Source organism: Arachis ipaensis, chromosome B08, assembly GCF_000816755.2.
Source record: "Arachis ipaensis cultivar K30076 chromosome B08, Araip1.1, whole genome shotgun sequence".
In the NCBI taxonomy this organism is placed as follows: Eukaryota; Viridiplantae; Streptophyta; class Magnoliopsida; order Fabales; family Fabaceae; genus Arachis; species Arachis ipaensis.
The window spans coordinates 98,609,947-98,629,034 of NC_029792.2; the positions used below are offsets into that span (position 1 = coordinate 98,609,947).

Genomic DNA, 19,088 nt, shown 5'->3' on the forward strand with positions numbered 1-19,088 from the left:
AACACAATTTAAGTGTAAAGACCTGAAATGATACTCAAACACAAATCTATTAAAAACATCCCTAAAAGTAACTAGATCCTACTAAAAACAATGTCAAAAAGCGTATAAATTATCCGCTCATCAAGTATCATTAACCTGCATCAAAATAATTACAAAATATACCCCTTTTTATTTTTGGAAAATTTACTAATTAGATTTTGACCCCTCAAATTATTGATTTTTAACTTTTCTTCCTTTCCCTTTTTTGGGTACGAGAAACTGAAAGAGATGAGCATCAACCAGATTGAAGCCTTTTTTTCCTTCCCTAACTCTGCCCTCACTCTCCCCTTCCCTTAGAGTTCTTGGAAAACCCTAACTCTACCCTCCCCTTTCTTTTTGATTTTAGATACAGGGGCATTCAGAGAAGAGAAGCAGCTAGGGTTTTTATCCAACTTCAATCTCTACCATTCTCATCCTCTTCCTCTGCTGCAAATTTTCGCAACCTGCTTTCACCGCCACGCCACGCCTCCGCCGCCGCCGCCCCTCTGTATGTTCTCCAATTTTTCGGCTGCATAGCAAATGCTTTGCTAATAATCTGTTTCCTGTCTCCTTACTTTTGCAGCCTTCCCCAATTAAATTTTGGTGATTAATTTGCTATTATCGTCGTATATTCCTCACTGAATTCCATGTTTTCGTCAATCGTCCTCCTCAAAAATTATGTCTCTTGATGGCGTGCTATCTGAGGATTTGGAGATAGATGCAATGATGCATTTCTTTCTTGGCTAGAGACTAGAGTAGACTGACCTTCAGATAGGCAACTATGGAAAGGATAGCATATAGAAAATTGTCCTTGTCCTCCATTTTAATTGAATAGTTTGTGATATATGTGTGTCAAATTCTCTTTCATGAAGTATGGCAACAGATAGGAGTGCACTAACGCTTCTTACAATTTGTTTTGCATTAGGGTTTTGGCTGCTGGCCGTCAACTTGCAAAGAGTCTGAAGTTGCAATCTCTAAATGATTTAGGTTTTTCCAAAAGATATGTAAGATGTTTGCAGGTACTCTACTTAAATCTACTTAGAGCTTTTGATCTTGGTGTTCATGGTTTCACACCAAGCAGAACAAGCAATAGCCCCTGTTCTAGTTCTCTGTTCCAGGTTTTTGTCCATTTTCCTTTTTATTTTATTGATTTTGATTAATTTTGGTTAATTAGTTGATTAATTTCCAGGTTCTTTGTGATTTAAGACCAAGAGAATTATACTAAGAGAAATCAGCTACTAAGAATAAAGATTAGGGTAGTTATAAGCTCAATCATATGATATATAAACTGAAATTATGAAGCTGTATTGGTTGAGTTTGATATATTAGTTTAATTTGTGCTTGATTATGTTGTGGCGAATGTTTAATTGATCTTCTGAATATGTGATTTTATATTGTGATGATTGAATGCTAATCAAACACTTTGAGATTAAATGATGAAAAGTGATAAGAGAACCAAGGATATGAAAGATTAAGCTTAAGGATAGTTGAGAATCAATAAATATTAATGTAGTTACTTTGTATGGAGAATGTGAAATTGAGTTGGAAATAGAAAAGAAATTGATAGAAATAAGGAAGAGAGTGGAGAGTAGAGTAGAGTAGAGTAAAAGAAGCCAAAGATGGTGTGCTATATATAACAGTTGGGAGAAGGAATTAACAGTTAAAGATCATTGCACACAACACACCGAAAGTTTGAGAATTGAGATTGCTTGTCTCAAGTGCACCCAAAATTCCAAAGCAAATGACCCCACCAACCACTTCATTAGCCCTGTTCACACCTATAAAGTTTTAGTTTTCTAGTTCTGTTCATATATATATATATATATAAGTCCATATATTCATATAGTTTCTTTTTGGCGGTTCAAATTATTGATGAACCCAATTAAGATTAATTAAGATGAACTTTGGCTAAGAAATTGATTGTGACTATGCCTCTAAGCATTAAAGTTTATCAGCTGCATTTTCTTTATCAATGCATTTTAGTTACTAAGAATATTAAGCATTTCTATTTCAGTTTTTCCAATGAATTGAAATAATGCCAAATGCCATCATCTGTAAAACACTAAATCATTTCATGTCTTGTGAGAATTCAATGATCTACCAATTTTGTTTTTTGCTTTGTTTTGTGGACAAATGGATTCCATTAATGAAATATATGGATATTGGATAATGACATTATAGAAACAGGGTATGAATGAGATAACATATTCCTTCTTCCTCTATGTCTCATCTTTAGGCTTTGAGATCGAATATTGTCCTTGCTAGTTTATACCATGTTTTGCTTTTGTTTTATCTGGACTATTAAATTGAAGCAATGCACATTTATAGTGAAGGATGCTGAATTTATGCTGACGATAACTTATTTTTTCATGTTAATGATAATAGAAACAGAGGGCTAATTGAATCTGTTAATTCATATCATAGTAATTTTTAAATGGATGTGGATTGTAACTTCCATGCTAAAGATAAGTATTGCATAACTAGAGCAATTTATGAATAATGTTCAAGGTTGTGTTTAGATATTAGATAATGATGCCTGAAATGTTGAATGCACCATAGAAGTTTAGATGAAACCAATGTTTTTAGTGTAAAATTTCAGTAGTATAGTTTCAGCTGTAGCTGTCGAAGAAAATATGTTGAAAGAATATCTATTTCCATAAGCTTGGTAGCCTCATTTTGACCTGTTGTCCACAATTAGAATGAAGATCATTATTCTATAATTAGTTTATATGAATTTATAATTTATCCTATAAAATTTTAGATTGATCAAATCTAAATTATAATTTATATGAATTTTTTATTTAAACACTGCTGCTGTCTTGTTCTGCTGTCTTGCTCCTCAAAGGTTGTGGTTGTTTGATGATTTTGTTAGCAACTTGACACCTTTTGATACTTTGTGGTTGTTGTTTTAGAGAGATTTTTTGGTGGTATTCTTTTGATGTTTTAAGAATGATTAAATATTATATAGATTAGCTATTGTCATTAGATTTATAAAGAACCAAATTCTAGTTGTAATGAACCTATACACTTTAAAACGACTTTAGTATTAATTTTACTTTTAAAAAAAATATGGTTTGAAAATTGAATTTCTAAAAACTGGTTTTAAAAGTGGATTTTTTGTTAAAATATTTAGTTTGAAAATTGGATTTTTAAAAACTAGTTGTCCAAAGTGAATGCAATGAAGGGCTACAATCAATCAACTCAAAGAAAGCATTGTGTTTAAAATAGGGTAATTTCATCGAAGGGCATATGCATATCTAATCTTGTGAGCAATCTGTTTCTATGGATTGAGATGGCAGCCAAACAAACTTTGCGGGGTTCTCAAAGGGGAAACAATGTGTTCTTCAGTGGCCGCGAGCGGCGGGAATTTTGTGACATGGGATCAGAAATATAGATAGATTGATAGATGGATTATATATACTCTTTAATATTTTTTTGTCCTTTGCACCCACCACATGCATAGCTGGCATTGCCAACTGTTCTTGTCTTTCTGTTTTTACTCTTATAGTTTCACTATTAGATTTTGGATTCACGCTCCTTCATTTCCCCTTAATATAATAAATGAAACTCGTGTCCACTTCCATGATTCCTAAGATTGACACTATTGGATTGATTTCAATTTTAAAATATTGTGAATTGTGTATTGGTGTTTAAGAAGTTATGGGTCAAGAATTTTCTCATGAAGGGGTTAATAGCGAGCATACATCATATGATCAATATGAGCAGGAGGAAGAAAAATATGAGGAAGTTGACGTGGATTATATGGATGAGGACGACACAAATGTGGAACCAATGTTCGATTATCACAGCTTCGATGAAGGGTATAACATTGACTCACTTGAAGACATTGGGATGATTGAATTTTGAAACATCAGGGATGAAGATATATGTCATTTGAGTTCTACAATAGATATGCAAGGACAAGAGGCTTTAGTGCTCGGAAGAACAGGACTAGGAAGAGTCGTGCGGGCGCACTTAAGTTGAAGAATTTTGTATGTCATCGTGAAGGATTTAGACCACAAAATAATTACGGCATTGGAAACCTTAAGAGAAAACCTACACCCGAGACAAGGTGTGGCTACAGTGCAATGATGGAGATTCGTGTAGATGACCTAGTAGTCATTGGTTTATTTCTTATTTTTCTGATGAACACAATCATCCGCTTTTGGATCCTCGGTTGACTAGATTGCTCCCTGGGCATAGATTCATGTCCGAGGCTGATATTGGCCACATGGTTAACATGAAAAAGGGTGGATTAGTGTTGGACAGATATATCGGGCATTAGCAAATCAGGCAGGTGGCTACGAGTATCTCTCTTTCACGCAAAGGGACATGTACAATAAAATAGCAAAGTAGAGGCGCCAATTACCCGGTGATGCATATGCAGCTTTGAAGTATCTAGAATATCAAGCAACAAATGACCCTTCTCTCTATTTTAATCATCACATGAATGCCGATGGTACTTTGCGCAATTTATTCTGGTGCGATGGTCTCAGTAGGGCAGACTACTCATTATTTGACAATGTGCTGGCTTTTGATGCTACCTATAAGAGGAATAAATATATATGTCCACTGGTAGTATTTTCTGGTGTCAATCATCACAATCAAACAATTATCTTTGCTGCTGCTTTAATTTGTGATGAGGAAAAAGACACATATAGGTGGTTGCTACAACAACAGAAGGTGGCAATGAATGGGAAAGCACCTGTTTCGGTGATTACGGATGGTGATCTATCAATGAAGATCGCCATTGAAAAAAAGTTTCCTAATGCACATCATAGATTATGTGCATGGCATCTGATTCGCAATGCAACAAGTAACATTGGCAAGCCCCAGTTTACCTCCATGTTTAAAAAGTGTATGCTAGGCGACTATGAAATTGATGTATTTCGTCAAAAGTGGTTTGAAATGATTGAGGGATTTGGTGTCGAAAACAAGAATTGGGTCCTAGATATGTATAAAAAAAGACATTCATGGGCAACTGCACATATAAGAGGGAAGTTTTTTGCTGGTTTTCGGACTACTTCTCAGTGCGAGGGATTAAACTCGATCATTGCAAAGTATGTCAACTCAAGGTACAATCTGGTTGAGTTCATTCAACACTTTAATCTTTGTGTCGACCATATAAGGTGGAAAGAGGTCCAGGCTGACCTCGCCTCTGTGAATGGGAGACCCAGTATGCAAACCTGTTTCAACAGTTAGAGAGGAGTGCTGCCAATGTTTACACCCTATCAATATTTCATATGTTCCAACCAATCCTTGTATGGGCTGCATCAATGAAGGTAATAAATATGAGGCAAACTGGCTCTTATGTGATTTACTCTGTCGGTTTGGACCGAACGCCAAATGAGATATGGCGTGTATTCTGTTGTGACATTGAGATGGAATTCAATTGTTCATGTATGAGAATGGAATCATTTGGCATACCTTGTGAACACATAGTTTGCGTCTTGGTGCATGAAGATATAAAGGAGTTACCAAGGTCATTAGTCTTGCCTCGGTGGACCAAGACTGCCAAAGTAGGTTTACAAAATGTGGCCGGGCTTCATTGGAATTCTTTGATGCTAAGTCAATACGGTTGTTTGATGGATTGGTTTAGATAACTAGCCAACTTTGCTTGTCGAGATAACGAGGGATTTATCTTTACACGGGAAATGGCTATGAATTTGTTAAAACAATTTAAGGAGGAAGATGCTGCACAAAAAGGGAGGGTCAATGATGCAGATAGTGTAAGAGATGATGTGCAAGTGGATGCTTCTGGAGCTGGGCTCACAACCAATGATCTCGGACATAGCATGCCAAGGGACCCAAGAAAATGTAGGACAAAAGGGGGGCTTCACAGTCCAATAAAAGAAAATATCGATGTGGACAGTGTGGCATGGAGGGCCACAATCGAACAACTTGTCGTGTTCGTCGTGGCATCTCACAGTCAGAAGACCGTGGAAATGACACATTTGATAATGACTCGGATGATCACATGAACATTGAAGATGACTCATTGGTAAGTATCTTTACCAATGAGCATGACTAAGTTTTAATTGCTGCTTGTTAGCTAGTACTAATGATATTATATTGCTGATATTGTAGGTATATGATGAGAATGCTTCGTACAGTAGCAATGAAGTGCTGTAATAAGGTATAGTTAATGGTTTAAGTTTCTGGTATTCTCTAATTTTTATTCTATTTGGGTTTGGTGTTTTTTTTTAATTTATTTTTGTTATATTTAATGTTTATAAAATCAGGCAATGTTGGTGCCGCATGGTTTTTCCGCGCCATCTGCCCCCCACCAGAAGCTACACAGGAGAAGAAACAGAAGAAAGCATGAAAATGCTTCTATAATTATATTTGGTTATTCATGGCAAACCTTTAGGATCAATGCTAGTGCATTAAGGACTAATTTTATCCTTTTTTTTTTATTAGGTACAGGTTTGATTCATATTATAGAATTTGGTTTAGATTGTTTCTTGGGAATTTTATTTTTATTAGTTGTAACAAATACTCTCTTTATTATTATTGATAATGGCAGGGCTGTGGTTAGGTTGATTCTCAAGAGTAAATGGTACTTGCAAGTTAAGGTGTCTAATAAAAAAAATAATAATGTGGGTTGTTAACTTGTTATGGATCACAATTCAAATGATTAATGTTGAATATTGAGCTTGGTTTGCTCATGAATCAAAAGTCAAAACACAAGCACTCAACCTATTTAAATTTACATACCAGGGGTGTCTGCGGTTTGGTTTATAGATTAGCTTGATTTAATTTTTAAATTATATTCAATTTTATTCAAAATTTAATTTGAAGTTTTGTTAGGTCAATTTATTCAATTTTTAGCGAAGAATGCATCAATCAGAATCATTTCATGTTCAATTTTATTGAATGAAAAAATGAAAAAAAGATGAAGAGAATAGAGTGCCTGGAGATGGAGGCGTGTGAAGAAAAGGGAGGATTTGAGAGAAGAGAAGGAAGTGGAGGTTACTTTTCTCCACATTATTTGTTTGTTGAGCTTCTCAGATGAAATTCGAACGGAACGAAAGGGGGAAGTGGGGAAGGGGTATTACATCAAACAGGTAGCGTGCAAGGCACAGTGGGCGGCAATAATGGTAATGGACAATGCAAACTGCGTTCACCTGAATTGGGTGAGTACTAGTTAGAATAGCACGTTCCGTCCCTTCCGCCCTCTCTTTTATTTTTCGAAATTAATAATAATAATAATAATAATAATAATTCAATATTGCTATTTCTGAAATTCATTAAAAAAAACATTATTTTAAACTTAGGAGAATTTATTAAGATTTTCAATTATTTTGGAATGATAACTTCATATGAACATACAAAATACAAGTCATTGTGGATAATTTTGTTATTGCAACTAATTAAAAGTAGAAATGTTTAAGATTCGATTTAAAATTTGATCTAAATTTAAAGTATATTTTATCAAATTTTTTTTTATTAAAGATAAGAGACTCGAACCCACAACCTCTTAATTGAGTATAAAAAAACTATGCTCATTAGCTATATTTTATCAAATTTGGGTTTATCAATTTTATTCTATGTAATCTTTTACCCGAATTCAAATAATGTTTTGATTGAATATTATCCTGTCTGAAGTTATGATTGTATAACTAAAATATATGCTTTATAGAAAAGATAATAATAAAATATTATATTTTATATTTTAATTAATATTTTTATATTACTTTTTACTTTTTTTTGTTTCATAATAATTTATTTTGGTATAAATATAATATAATATGTGTAGAATTTAATTTTCAAGTGTAAGATTTTATTAGTTTGTTATATATAATTTGCAAAATAAGGGGGAAAAAGCTCTCCTTTTTTTTGTTAATTATGGAAAAATTTTGAGTACTTTTAATTAGGATTTTATATAATTTTTTTAAATAGAATTCTTACACTACTTTAATTTTATAATTAGGTCATCAGAAAACAAAAACCATATAACCGAATAATTAGCATGATTAGTGAACGAATCATTATTATCTAAATCTCAATAATTCAAGTACTTTTGTTGTTTTAGTTGTGAAATATATATTATACAGATTTTTTTATTTTAATGAAGAAGAGCTCGTCATAGAAAAATTGAAGAAAAATGAGGTAAATAGCACTGATGATTCTGAGTTTTATTCAGAATTATAGGTTCTTAGTAGGATAACCAAAAGGCGATACAAAACAATAGGAATAAAAAATAGTTAATAAATAAATTCGTCTATTTTAGTAAGTCTAACAAGAAGACATAAATAATTCTTCCCAATTTAAGTAAAGATGTTATGGGTGTATCATAAGCCACCATAATTGAAACCTCGTATCTTATTCCAATCTCTGGTGACAAAATCCAATGCTAAATACATTCTACTCCTTTTCTCATGCAGCTGTAATTTATTTTACCAAACGTTAACACATGTATTAGTGTAATTAAAGAGCGAAACTATTTTTGTTAAAAGTTACCTTTGGAGGGATCACAGGAGTGAATTCCTGTTGCACATCCATCCATTGCATAACCCATACAACTGAATCATTGCTGTGTGAAAACATATCATGCAATACAACATAAGGAAGTCGAAAACACAATATATATATATATATTAAATTAAATAACCAACAATTTGAATAATTACCTATTTGTGCACCTAGGAATACCTAATGCACTACGAACTTCCCAACCCTCGAAACTCACTATTTCTTGTATACCACATTCTGCATACTTCTCAGAAAATATTATTTCAGAAAGAGCCACTCCCTGTAATAAGAATAATGTGCTTTATTATTTGAAGTAATGTTTTTATTAGCTTTATTTCTATAGTAAGAGAACTTACTATATTTTTAATATGATGCTTGCGTGGTTCATCGTCTTCAATTTTACAGTGAAAGTCTAAATGATAAAGTATTTTGTCAGGAATGCTCATTACCATTAGATACCAGTGATCATTCTCCTTGATTGGGACATATATCTGTATAACAAATAGGATGTAATATGTATAAGTAAAATTTTGAGTACTTTTTATTATAATAAAAATATTCTAATAATTAATGAGAACATACAAATTAAAGATCACGGGTTTGTGGCATATAATGTGCATATTTTTTCAGTAGGTCATGATCCTCCATATGTAACGACACGCCATCCTAGGAATGTTTGAGCACAATGATTATTTATTTTACTTAGTTAAAATGAGAAAATCAAGATTTTGACTTACCGCAAATGATGGTGGAAGGGACCAAACATTTTTTAATTTGGTCATGTTAATATTTGATGTTATCTTCAATGCCATCAGCTTTATTACCAGTTCAGACACTTGCTTTTCAGGTACGAGACAGAACAGATCTTCTCTAGTTATAGTTGTATCATGAATATGAACTAAATCCTCTCTAACACAAAGCCAACACGTTAGCCACAGAGAGAACTAAAATTAAAGATAAAAGATAAAAAAAAATGCTCACGCTATATCATTATCAGCAGCAAAGATGTACATAGCCATATTGACCAAATCCTCACTCAACCTCATATCTTGAGGTGGTTTGAATGAACAGTTAAAATTATGCACAAAACGTAAAGGTTATCCACAACATACATATTTGAATACTATGCGTATAAATTATTTTTAACTAAATCAAATACCTTTGGGATAGAAGTGTTCTTGAAAGCCATTTTTTTTTTGTTTCGCAAAGGTCGTTAACCGTGCTTTGTCTATGGTGAAAGTTAAAGGCCTTTTGCGTACTCTAGTTTCCGCCATCTTGCTTGATAGTTGACCTTTGTGCTCAATTTTTGGCATTTTAGCTGGTCGTACAAATGCCATGTTTTGGATAGATGGTGGATTATTGACTCTTGCCAATTTGTCCTTTTGCCTTACAAATATACTCGGAAGTTCTTGCACAGTTTTATTAGTTTTGCTATCTCTTTGTATACCAAACCTTGACTTTGGCTTCGATTTTTCTTCTCCATCCAGGCATATTTGCGTCCCTTTGTAGAATGATGGTGGGAGATTGTGTAAAATCTCACTGTCCTTATTCTTGTCGGATAAATCCATGAACACACAATGTTCGGACTTTACTTGCAACGGACCAGAGTTTTTCTTTGTTACATCACCACAGGATTTATTCTTCATCTCATATAGGTCCGTATTGTCGAATTTCTCACACTTCTCATCAATTTTACATTGAAGGGCGGTTAGTTTATCAAGTGACTTCTTCGCCATCCACATTGCTTTCTCCATCTCATCAACTCTCTTGGATAAAGACTACATTATAAAAAAGAAATTTAGTATTGGTATACATAAATAACATTGTAATTTATCATGAGTTGGATATATTACCTCAATTGCATGTAGTATTTGTTTCAACAGAGAATTTTCTATAATTTCCATCGAAGAAGATCCAATGTGATCGTCTACTACTTTTTCTTCCATTGCTCTACTAGATTGTAATTTCAGTTTTAGTAGAGATAGTTAATAGTATTCTATGCTTGAGTGTTTATATATAAGAATAAGATTGTGTTTCACACAACTAATTCTATTTTAATAATTTAAATATGATAACCAATAATTATTATTTTTATATAATCTTATTATTCTTAACTTCTTATCTTCTTACTCTAATTAGATAACTTTTTTTCTAAAAAAAAAGATAGAAATAAAATATTTTAAAATTTGTATTATTTTTATCTTATCTTATCTTTTATCACCGAATTTGCTATATATTCATCCTAAGGGGTTATATGGTACTGTACAAGACAAAATACTATCTGAATGAGTAATAAAAGATTTTTCCAATGAAAAATATGGAGGTCAAGAGTATGTTTAACGATATAACAAAAAGGATAGAAAACTTAGAGTCGCTCATTCATGTTCTACACCAAAAAATTGATGTGATCATGGCACAACAGATAACTTCCATAAATAGTAGTTCCATATTGGATTCTACTGTAGTTATGCAATCTTCGGAAAGTACAAAAACTAGTGATCTTACTAGTATCATGCCAATTCAACCCAAAAAGTTATTCCACTCGGATATTACTCGTGAAGCAACAACTCCCCCTAATGGACAACCACATGTTAGAGTAGGAGCTATACTGCCAAAGGTAACCTTATCTTTGTTTCTTCTTTCTTTTACGTATTTTTTTTATTTCTTTATTTTTTAGTGTAATGTTGAAATTAGTTTTTTTTAACTGCAGTAGTGGACACTTGTTGCATTTGAGCCTACACCTTCGATGATGTTAACTGATTCTCAAGCTGCTGTTGCAGCCTATATTTTTTCGGATACGTTAGATCCGTACGTGTATTTTATGATTATGTGTAATATATGATGGTTCCATAATTCTATGATTCTCTCTGCTAACCATCTTATGACTTTGGCAGTTTTGAAGAGTTGGTAATCTCAGATGAAAAAGGTTACAGAAGTACATTTAGATGTCTTGTGCCGGAGAGATGTGTCGAATCACGAGTAAATGCATATTATTCTTTTTCTTGTAATTATATTTTTAAGCCTCTATTTACCTATAAACATGTTTTACATATAATTTTAACATATTGTAGGTTATAAACCTGGTGGCACTTATGATGACACGTGTATTTCGACGTAGGAATGAAGATCCAATTTGCTGGTTCATGCCTACACATTTCGTAGTAAAGTTATCCCTATAATATTTCTAAATTATTAGTTAATATTTTTGTCTAATAGTTTGAGTGGATATACTAATTTAAAAGAAGTTTTTTTTCTAGACTAAACCATGCTATGTACTCACACGAGTAAAGTGTATAATTAAATAAGCAGTTCAAAAATAGTTGTTAAATTGAAAACATATTTTCATTTAACTATATTTATTTGTATGCAGCGATATACTTTAAGCGACAAATATACACCGGCAGAGGTTATCTTTGATTTCCTTGGAGCATATATGTCACTGAAAATTAGCCACGTCATTAGGATACGAGTGACCAATTTGTTTTCAATTAATGTACTATTATATTTTTTTAGTGTTTATAATGGTTTAAGGTTTAAAGCAGGTCTTTATCCCTATCTGTGAAGAACTACATTGGTATTTGGTTATTGTTGACTTTACGAGTCATCGCCTAATCATATTGGATTCACTGTCTTGTGTCGAAAAAGCATCAACAACGCAAAAGGAACGCAATTAAAGTGGTAATTATTTGTTCTAAATCAGTACTCATTGATTTAGAATCACTTAACAACTTAACAATTTAAATAACCATTTGTTGTAACTAGTACTCTTTGTCAATTTAACTAATTTACGATTCACTTTTTTTTTGTATCATGAATTTACTCTTGTACAGGCAACTTATTTAGAAGCGATGTTAGATGATCATATTTTTAATGATAATAAGTCTAAAGTTATAGATTGTTCCACCTTTTGGCCTATCGCACCTTTTGGCCTACCCACTCAAAAAATAGATCGTAAGTCTAATATTTAATTTTTTTTTCTTTTAAATATCATTACTCGTTCAATAGTTTATAGTTATTATGGATATAATAACTATTTATAGAATGCTTTAAATCTTAGGAATGATAGCGGAGTTTGGGTGACCAGTTGGATGAGAGAATGTAATTTACAAGATGACTTCAATATTCAGGTCATATTTATAACAAAGTATTTTTAACATAACTTTTTCAACACACTTCTAATTAGAATTATATTGTTGGTGTTGTAAGCAGATTAACGACTCCACACGAATGAGACTTGCCGTGGATCTGGTTTTAGAGGAGTACAACAATTTGTGTCTCATAATACAAGAAAATGCTTGGCAATATAGGACCAAAGTGGAAGCAGAGCATGAAGACATTTGGGAATGAGGAATTATTTTTTTAGATATTTTTAATTTTTTTTTTGAAAGAAAAATTACTAAGCTATGTTTCATTAGTTTTTACACTAATTTATCTTTCTATATATTACCATTCTATATTACTAATTTCCTTTACTTTATCAGTTAATATAAATTATTCATAACCTATATATTTTATTTTCGTAAATAACGATGATATATACAGAGAAGAAAATGTGTTTCTATTTTCTTATTAAAAACAGAGAAGGTAAGTACAATATATATACAATTTATGTAAAATCTACTACTCATTAAATCTTTTAAAATCTATGAGATTTCTAATGACTAACATAATTATGATGACTCACTATTTTTAGAATAATATATGAGAATAGAAACATGTGATGTAAAATAGTAGTAGAAAGGAAGAAAATGCTGATTATGTTTTTTGAGTTTGTTTTTGGATATATGAAGATAGTCAATTTAATATGCCCCCACAAGCTGAAGATGATATAGGTTAAGAATTTTCAATTTGAAAAGATTAGCATGAAACGATTGAGTGGAGGAAGATTTGATAAGGTCGGTCAATTGTCGAGAAGAAGAAACTGAAAGTAATTTCATCACACCCATCATAACTTTTTGTCAAACAAAATGACAATCGACCTTTGGATGTTTGAGAAGGACCCGCATTGCAACATTGTGGTGAGTTTGAGAAGGAGAAGCCATGATCTGACTAAGCTGCTGGGTTTGCAAATTGTTTGTTTCTCATCAGAAATTTCAACTTATCACTAAGACAATAATCAATTAAAGATAATAATATAATGAGATCAAGGCATCATTACAGTACTAAGAACAGGCAAATAACAGAATGCCTCATTGATTTTATGATTCCAAGAAATATTCCAGATCTTGATTCCTTCGTTTGTTTTGGTAAAAATAATAATCTGTTAGCCAGATTTTTGCTTGGATATACCAGATAGCTAATTCATATCACAAGACAATGTTAAACCCAGATATTTGAATAAAGATTTTTTCTTATATACAAGTTAATTGGAAATTTGATATTTGTACTTGTTTGAATTAAAAATCACTATAAAGATCATTTTTTTCTTGATATTTAATAAAAAGATAAATTAAAACTCCTAATTATAGACCGATAATTTACAAATAATAAAATAATTTGTTAAGATTAGCTCTGCTAATAACTAAAAATTCTATCTGAAATAGCATTTTCCTCATTGATTATATATGCATATAATTTTCGTGAGCAGTTGAGCACCTAAATTTGGTTCCATTGAAACAATTTAAATCATAGTTCATTTAAACAAGAATAAGATATTCAATTAAGAAACTTTGCTTGGCTAGCTTAAAGGGGTTTGGCATGATCTTCAGCCACCATAAACTCATTTATTGATGGCCAAGTTAACCCTTATATTGACCACCTTCAAGCACCAACACTACTGAATGTTTCTAATGTTTGTGAAATCAAATTTAGTTTCAATTTAAATTTAAATGTCTCAAAAGTGATACACAATAGCTTAATGAAAACAAATTATTGCTTTATAACTATACTGTGTCGAAACTATGATTTTAATCATTAAGGAAACTATATGGTACTAAAGAAATCCTCACAAAAGATATGGTAGGAAACTAGTAAATAAAACAATGTTGCATTCATCTATATTATTTGTATGACCCTCAAAATGATGAAGTGGTTTCATGAAGGAGGAGAAAATCATGATGATCATAGAAAAACTAACATGGCTTTATATCTACAGAGAGTTATCATATAAATTAGTAGACTTCCACATTCCGTTGCTCTGCCTTCTTCAATTGCCTCTTGTATTCAGTGCAATCAATGCCTACAACACAAAGAACACACCATGATCAATCAAGTTTTTTCTCTTAATAAAATCCAAGTTAAAGTGACAAAGTAGATTCATGTTTGTTACCATCTCTGGCAGCAAGTGAAACCATGATGTCATCAATTCCTTTTTCCATGCCTTTGAGTCCACACATGTATATAAAAGTGTTGTCTTTCTTAAGTAATGAAACTTTGCATAAGAAGGATGACAACGAAGGAAATGAATGAATCTAAAGGAAAGAAACCTGGTAGAGAGGTTTAGGGATTCCATAAAAGTCATGAATGGTGTCATTCCTCTCAACAATGTTGACAGATGGAACACGAGTGTCCTAATGAGCAGAGATGATGAGAATGGCAGAGGGGGTCTGAGTGTAGATGTTCTTCCATGATTTGAGCACCTTTCTTATCTCAATTGACTCATTAATGGCCAACATGGGTGATCCATGAGATATATAGAAAGTTTCCTTCAAACTCAAAGCCATGATTGATGATGGCTCTCTTCATGCCAAAGAACATGCCAGTGTCATCTACATACAAAAAATGAGAACACATGTGAATAACTATTCTCAAAATTATTAGTATGAGAAATGTTATTTGAACAATTAAAATCGGTTGTCCATTTTTTAAATAACACAAATTTAGTAGTTATCAATTAAGATGTGATATTGGATAAAAAAATAATATATACAATAAACTAATACAATAACCTTTAAAATGTTCTTTTTGTAGGAATAATTTTAAAAGATTAGGAAACGGCTGTACAAATGTATACAAAATAAAAGATTATAATTACATAAAAAAGATTTACTAAAAAATAGAAATAATTGACACAGACAAATTTATCTTAAATTTTTTGAATAACAAAACATGGAACATATCATATATTCACTGCAAAGGAATTTTAGAGATAAAAAAAATTATGTACTATGGTATCAAGATATGAGCATGTCAGTAATTTTGAAGTACTTGTGCTGCTATATAAAAATAATATGAATGTAAAAGCATATTATGAGGATATATATGAGTATATTAGTGATTCATATATAGATTATCAAATTGTGAAACAATAAAAAAAGAATTTATTAGCTGAGACTACTCACTTATGGAAGCATAGGGAAGTATAGGCTTGTAATCAAAGCTAAAAACTTGTGTGACATTGTTGAGATTTGGATGCTGAATTGCAAAAGTCCATAGGGAATAGTTCATCCTGTAATTGAAATTTGTTATGGCAATCTTGACTCGCCAATAGTCCTTATAGTTTTGCTTCACATGCCAATGCACCCTTATTGGACACATATGATGAGTGCACTGCATCAATGGTTCATTGTCTTTCTTTGGAGTGTGAACACCAACCATGCTCAGAATTTTAGAGTCACTTCTGCATGCACCATAGCAACCGTTATATAATCACATAATATGTTAATGGTATAAACTGTTTTGCAATAGTGACTTACTTGACGCAATTCCTTTTGTTCTGGCAGTCACATGTACAAGAGGGACAAGGGGTAATAGTTTTATTGTAGAAGGATGACAAAGATACACAACAAGCAGGGTTCTTTCTTGCTAGAAATTGTGAGTATGTGCAGGTAACATTCCATGTCACTGCATAAGAGACAACAAATGAAACATCAGAATTCTTGCTTAAGTAAATTTTCATAGAAAGTGAAAAAAATACGAAATCGTTTGGTTTGTATTTTCATTTTCAATACTTTTTGTTTTCATAATTTCGCAAAGAAAAATAAGAAAACCGGAGGAAGAAACAGAAAAATAGAATTTTATTGTTTTCACTATTTTCTCTTTTTCCGTCTTGAAAGTTCTGAATATAGAAAATACTAAAAATAAAAACAGAGTTTGAGAACTTACTCAGGGCTTGAGTCTTGCGGCGCTTGTCCAAACAAAATCACTAGAATCTTCTCTCATTTTCTATTTTTTCCTATAGAGATTTACAAAAAGATTACAGAACAAGCCCATAGCAATTTTCAACGAAGATTTTGAAGATAAGGACTTGTTAAGATTCTTAGAAGTGTTAAATCAGCTCAAATCCCTTCCTACTCTAGCAGTAATCTACTAATTCAATATACAAACATCAAACACAATCTATTTACACAGCAAAGGGAAAAGTTGTGATCCTATTAAATTAATTCATGCAATTTAATTAAGTCCTAACCAATCAAAAAATGAACCACAGTGAGGAAGAAACTTACAGCAGGATCCGTTGAAATGAAGAGTCCAACACTGAGAGATTTTAAAATCTGTAGTTTTGTACCTTTTCATCTTTCTTGAAACTGGGTTATGCAATGGTTCAAAATTAGAGCACATCCAAAACTAAGGGTTCGGTTTGAAGAAAACAGAAGAAAACTCGGAAGTTGTTTGACAGAACACAACAGAACAAAATAGAAGAATGTCAGATGCGACGGCAGAAAAAAAACTCAGGAGAAAACTCAGAACTCTATTTCGGAAGGAGATTTATTCAGTCTCGTTGATGCTCTCCAAGAACTCTAATCTCTCTCAGTTTCTCGTCTTGCGCGGCGGCGGCAGCGCGGCGGCGGTATGTTGCGCGGCGGTGGGCGCAGGTTGCGCCAGCAAGGGGAAGAGGAAGATATTGAGATTTGGAGTAGGGGAAGAGGAAGAGAGAGAGGGGGATTGAAAATCTTAGCAGAAATTGATAAAGAGAGGAAATCCTAGCAGATCTCTCTTCTCTAAATGCCTTTGAATCTGAAAATGAAAGAGAAATGAGACAAAATTAAAAACCAATAATTTGAGAGGTCAAAATTTAATTAGTAAATTTTTCAAAAAAAAAAAGGGGTATATTTTGTAATTATTTTTATGAAGGTTATTGATACTCTTACAAAAATGTGGGAGCAAGGAATCCATGGCCCACAGTTTATTACAACAATAATAGACCTTCTTTAATTGTCCATTTTTCAAGACTTAATGACAAAAACAGCAACATTAGTTACTAAAAACATACAAGAACAACTAATATATTAGCTTTTTTTTTCCTCTCTATATATGCCAACTTCTTTTCCAACTTAATTAGCTTTTGTTCCACTTTATTCTTGCATAAATACTCTTTCACATTATCAATCTTGTTGTCACAAATTATTTTTTTGTGCCTCTAATTTCTATAACATGATCATCAAGACAAACAAAAAATTTACAGTGGGATGAATTTTTCAACTGTAAATTAAAAAAAATTAAAATTCAATTAACAACAACAATCTACTTCAAGATTTATATAACTATCTTACCTTGAAGAATGGGGCACCCAAGGAATAACCTGTTGGGATTAGTTGGCGTCGTGGACTTGAACAAGATAATATGTACATTAGAGCAATGCTATCTTTTTCGTCTCCATTTTGAACGCAACTAATGATCCAGAAGAAGCTTTTTCGCTGGCCATAAAATACAAAAAAATCCTAAACACAAAAAATTCTCTAACTATAATACTGCAATAGAGTCGGATTTCAATTTGAAGAGTTAAGGCAGCTCCCAAAATAATACCTAAAGACACATAATAAACTTACCATTAGTAAAAGATTTTGAATTTTTTATTTAATAAATATAAAACAAATACATTCTATTTCAAATAAAAACTTTTTAATAATTTTAAGATATATATTTTTAAGACACAAAATAAATAAATCTAACTAAAATTTAGGGCAATGTACCTATATAAAATGAAAAAGATAAATCCTTACCTTAATAGCATATATAAAGGAAAAATAATTAACCACATTAGTTACTTTTGAAACTAGAGTTAGTAGCTTCTAGAGTTCATGTATAAATAAGACTCTTCAATTTACTGTAGAAGAGAGATAGTAATAGTTAACATTCATTTTCTTCTTCTTTCTTCATTGTTCTCTACTTTGGATAGACTTTATTTCTCACATGGTATCAGATAGTGCCCAAGATCCATGGAGCCAGAAATTATCAACAATAATCCATCATCTGCTGCTGCTGCTACTCAAGCATCACCCTCTGCGTCAATTCTAAAGCCCCTTTCTGTTCCTTTACCAGAAAAACTCAACGATGATAATTTTCTCACCTGGCGCCATTCAGCTATTCTTACAATTTCAGGTCAAGAACTTCAAGATCATCTGGACCAACAGAAGATTCCAACAAGATACGTATCAGCTGCTGATGAAAAGGCACAAAATGAAACAAAGACATATAAAGAATGGAGGCTTGATGACTACAATGTCTCTTCCTGGCTTTACTCATCCCTGGATCCCTCGTTCAAACATCGAGTTCTTGGTTGTATTTTTGCACATGACATTTGGAGCCGACTTCACACCCACTTTGTGTCACAAACAAAAGCTCGTATTAGGCAACTTCAACTGCAATTGAAATCGATCAAGAAGACTGGTCCAGCATCAGATTATCTTCTTCAAATAAAAAAAGTGGTGGATGCA

At 32.3% G+C, this 19,088-nt stretch overlaps 2 protein-coding genes and 2 long non-coding RNA genes across 4 annotated transcripts; 2 read left to right on the forward strand and 2 right to left on the reverse strand.

The window, feature by feature from the left end:
• LOC107611260 (protein FAR1-RELATED SEQUENCE 5-like) lies at positions 3,679-5,617 on the forward strand. Its single transcript, XM_016313209.1, has 4 exons — positions 3,679-3,839; positions 3,929-4,143; positions 4,406-5,093; positions 5,482-5,617. The coding sequence occupies exons 1-4, from the start codon at positions 3,679-3,681 to the stop codon at positions 5,615-5,617; spliced, it is 1,200 nt and encodes a 399-aa protein (XP_016168695.1).
• LOC110265649 lies at positions 11,256-11,650 on the forward strand. The gene is made up of 3 exons (XR_002351839.1): positions 11,256-11,301; positions 11,388-11,472; positions 11,565-11,650. It is a non-coding gene; the product is annotated as an uncharacterized LOC110265649 (long non-coding RNA).
• On the reverse strand, positions 14,386-14,911 carry LOC107611897. Its single transcript, XR_001613508.2, has 2 exons — positions 14,762-14,911; positions 14,386-14,671 (listed from the first exon to the last, which is right to left on the reverse strand). It is a non-coding gene; the product is annotated as an uncharacterized LOC107611897 (long non-coding RNA).
• LOC110265982 (COBRA-like protein 4) lies at positions 14,962-17,100 on the reverse strand. Its single transcript, XM_021109594.1, has 4 exons — positions 16,537-17,100; positions 16,128-16,275; positions 15,774-16,051; positions 14,962-15,200 (listed from the first exon to the last, which is right to left on the reverse strand). Coding segments are annotated over exons 1-4 (534 nt in total). The 5' UTR covers positions 16,538-17,100; the 3' UTR covers positions 14,962-15,093.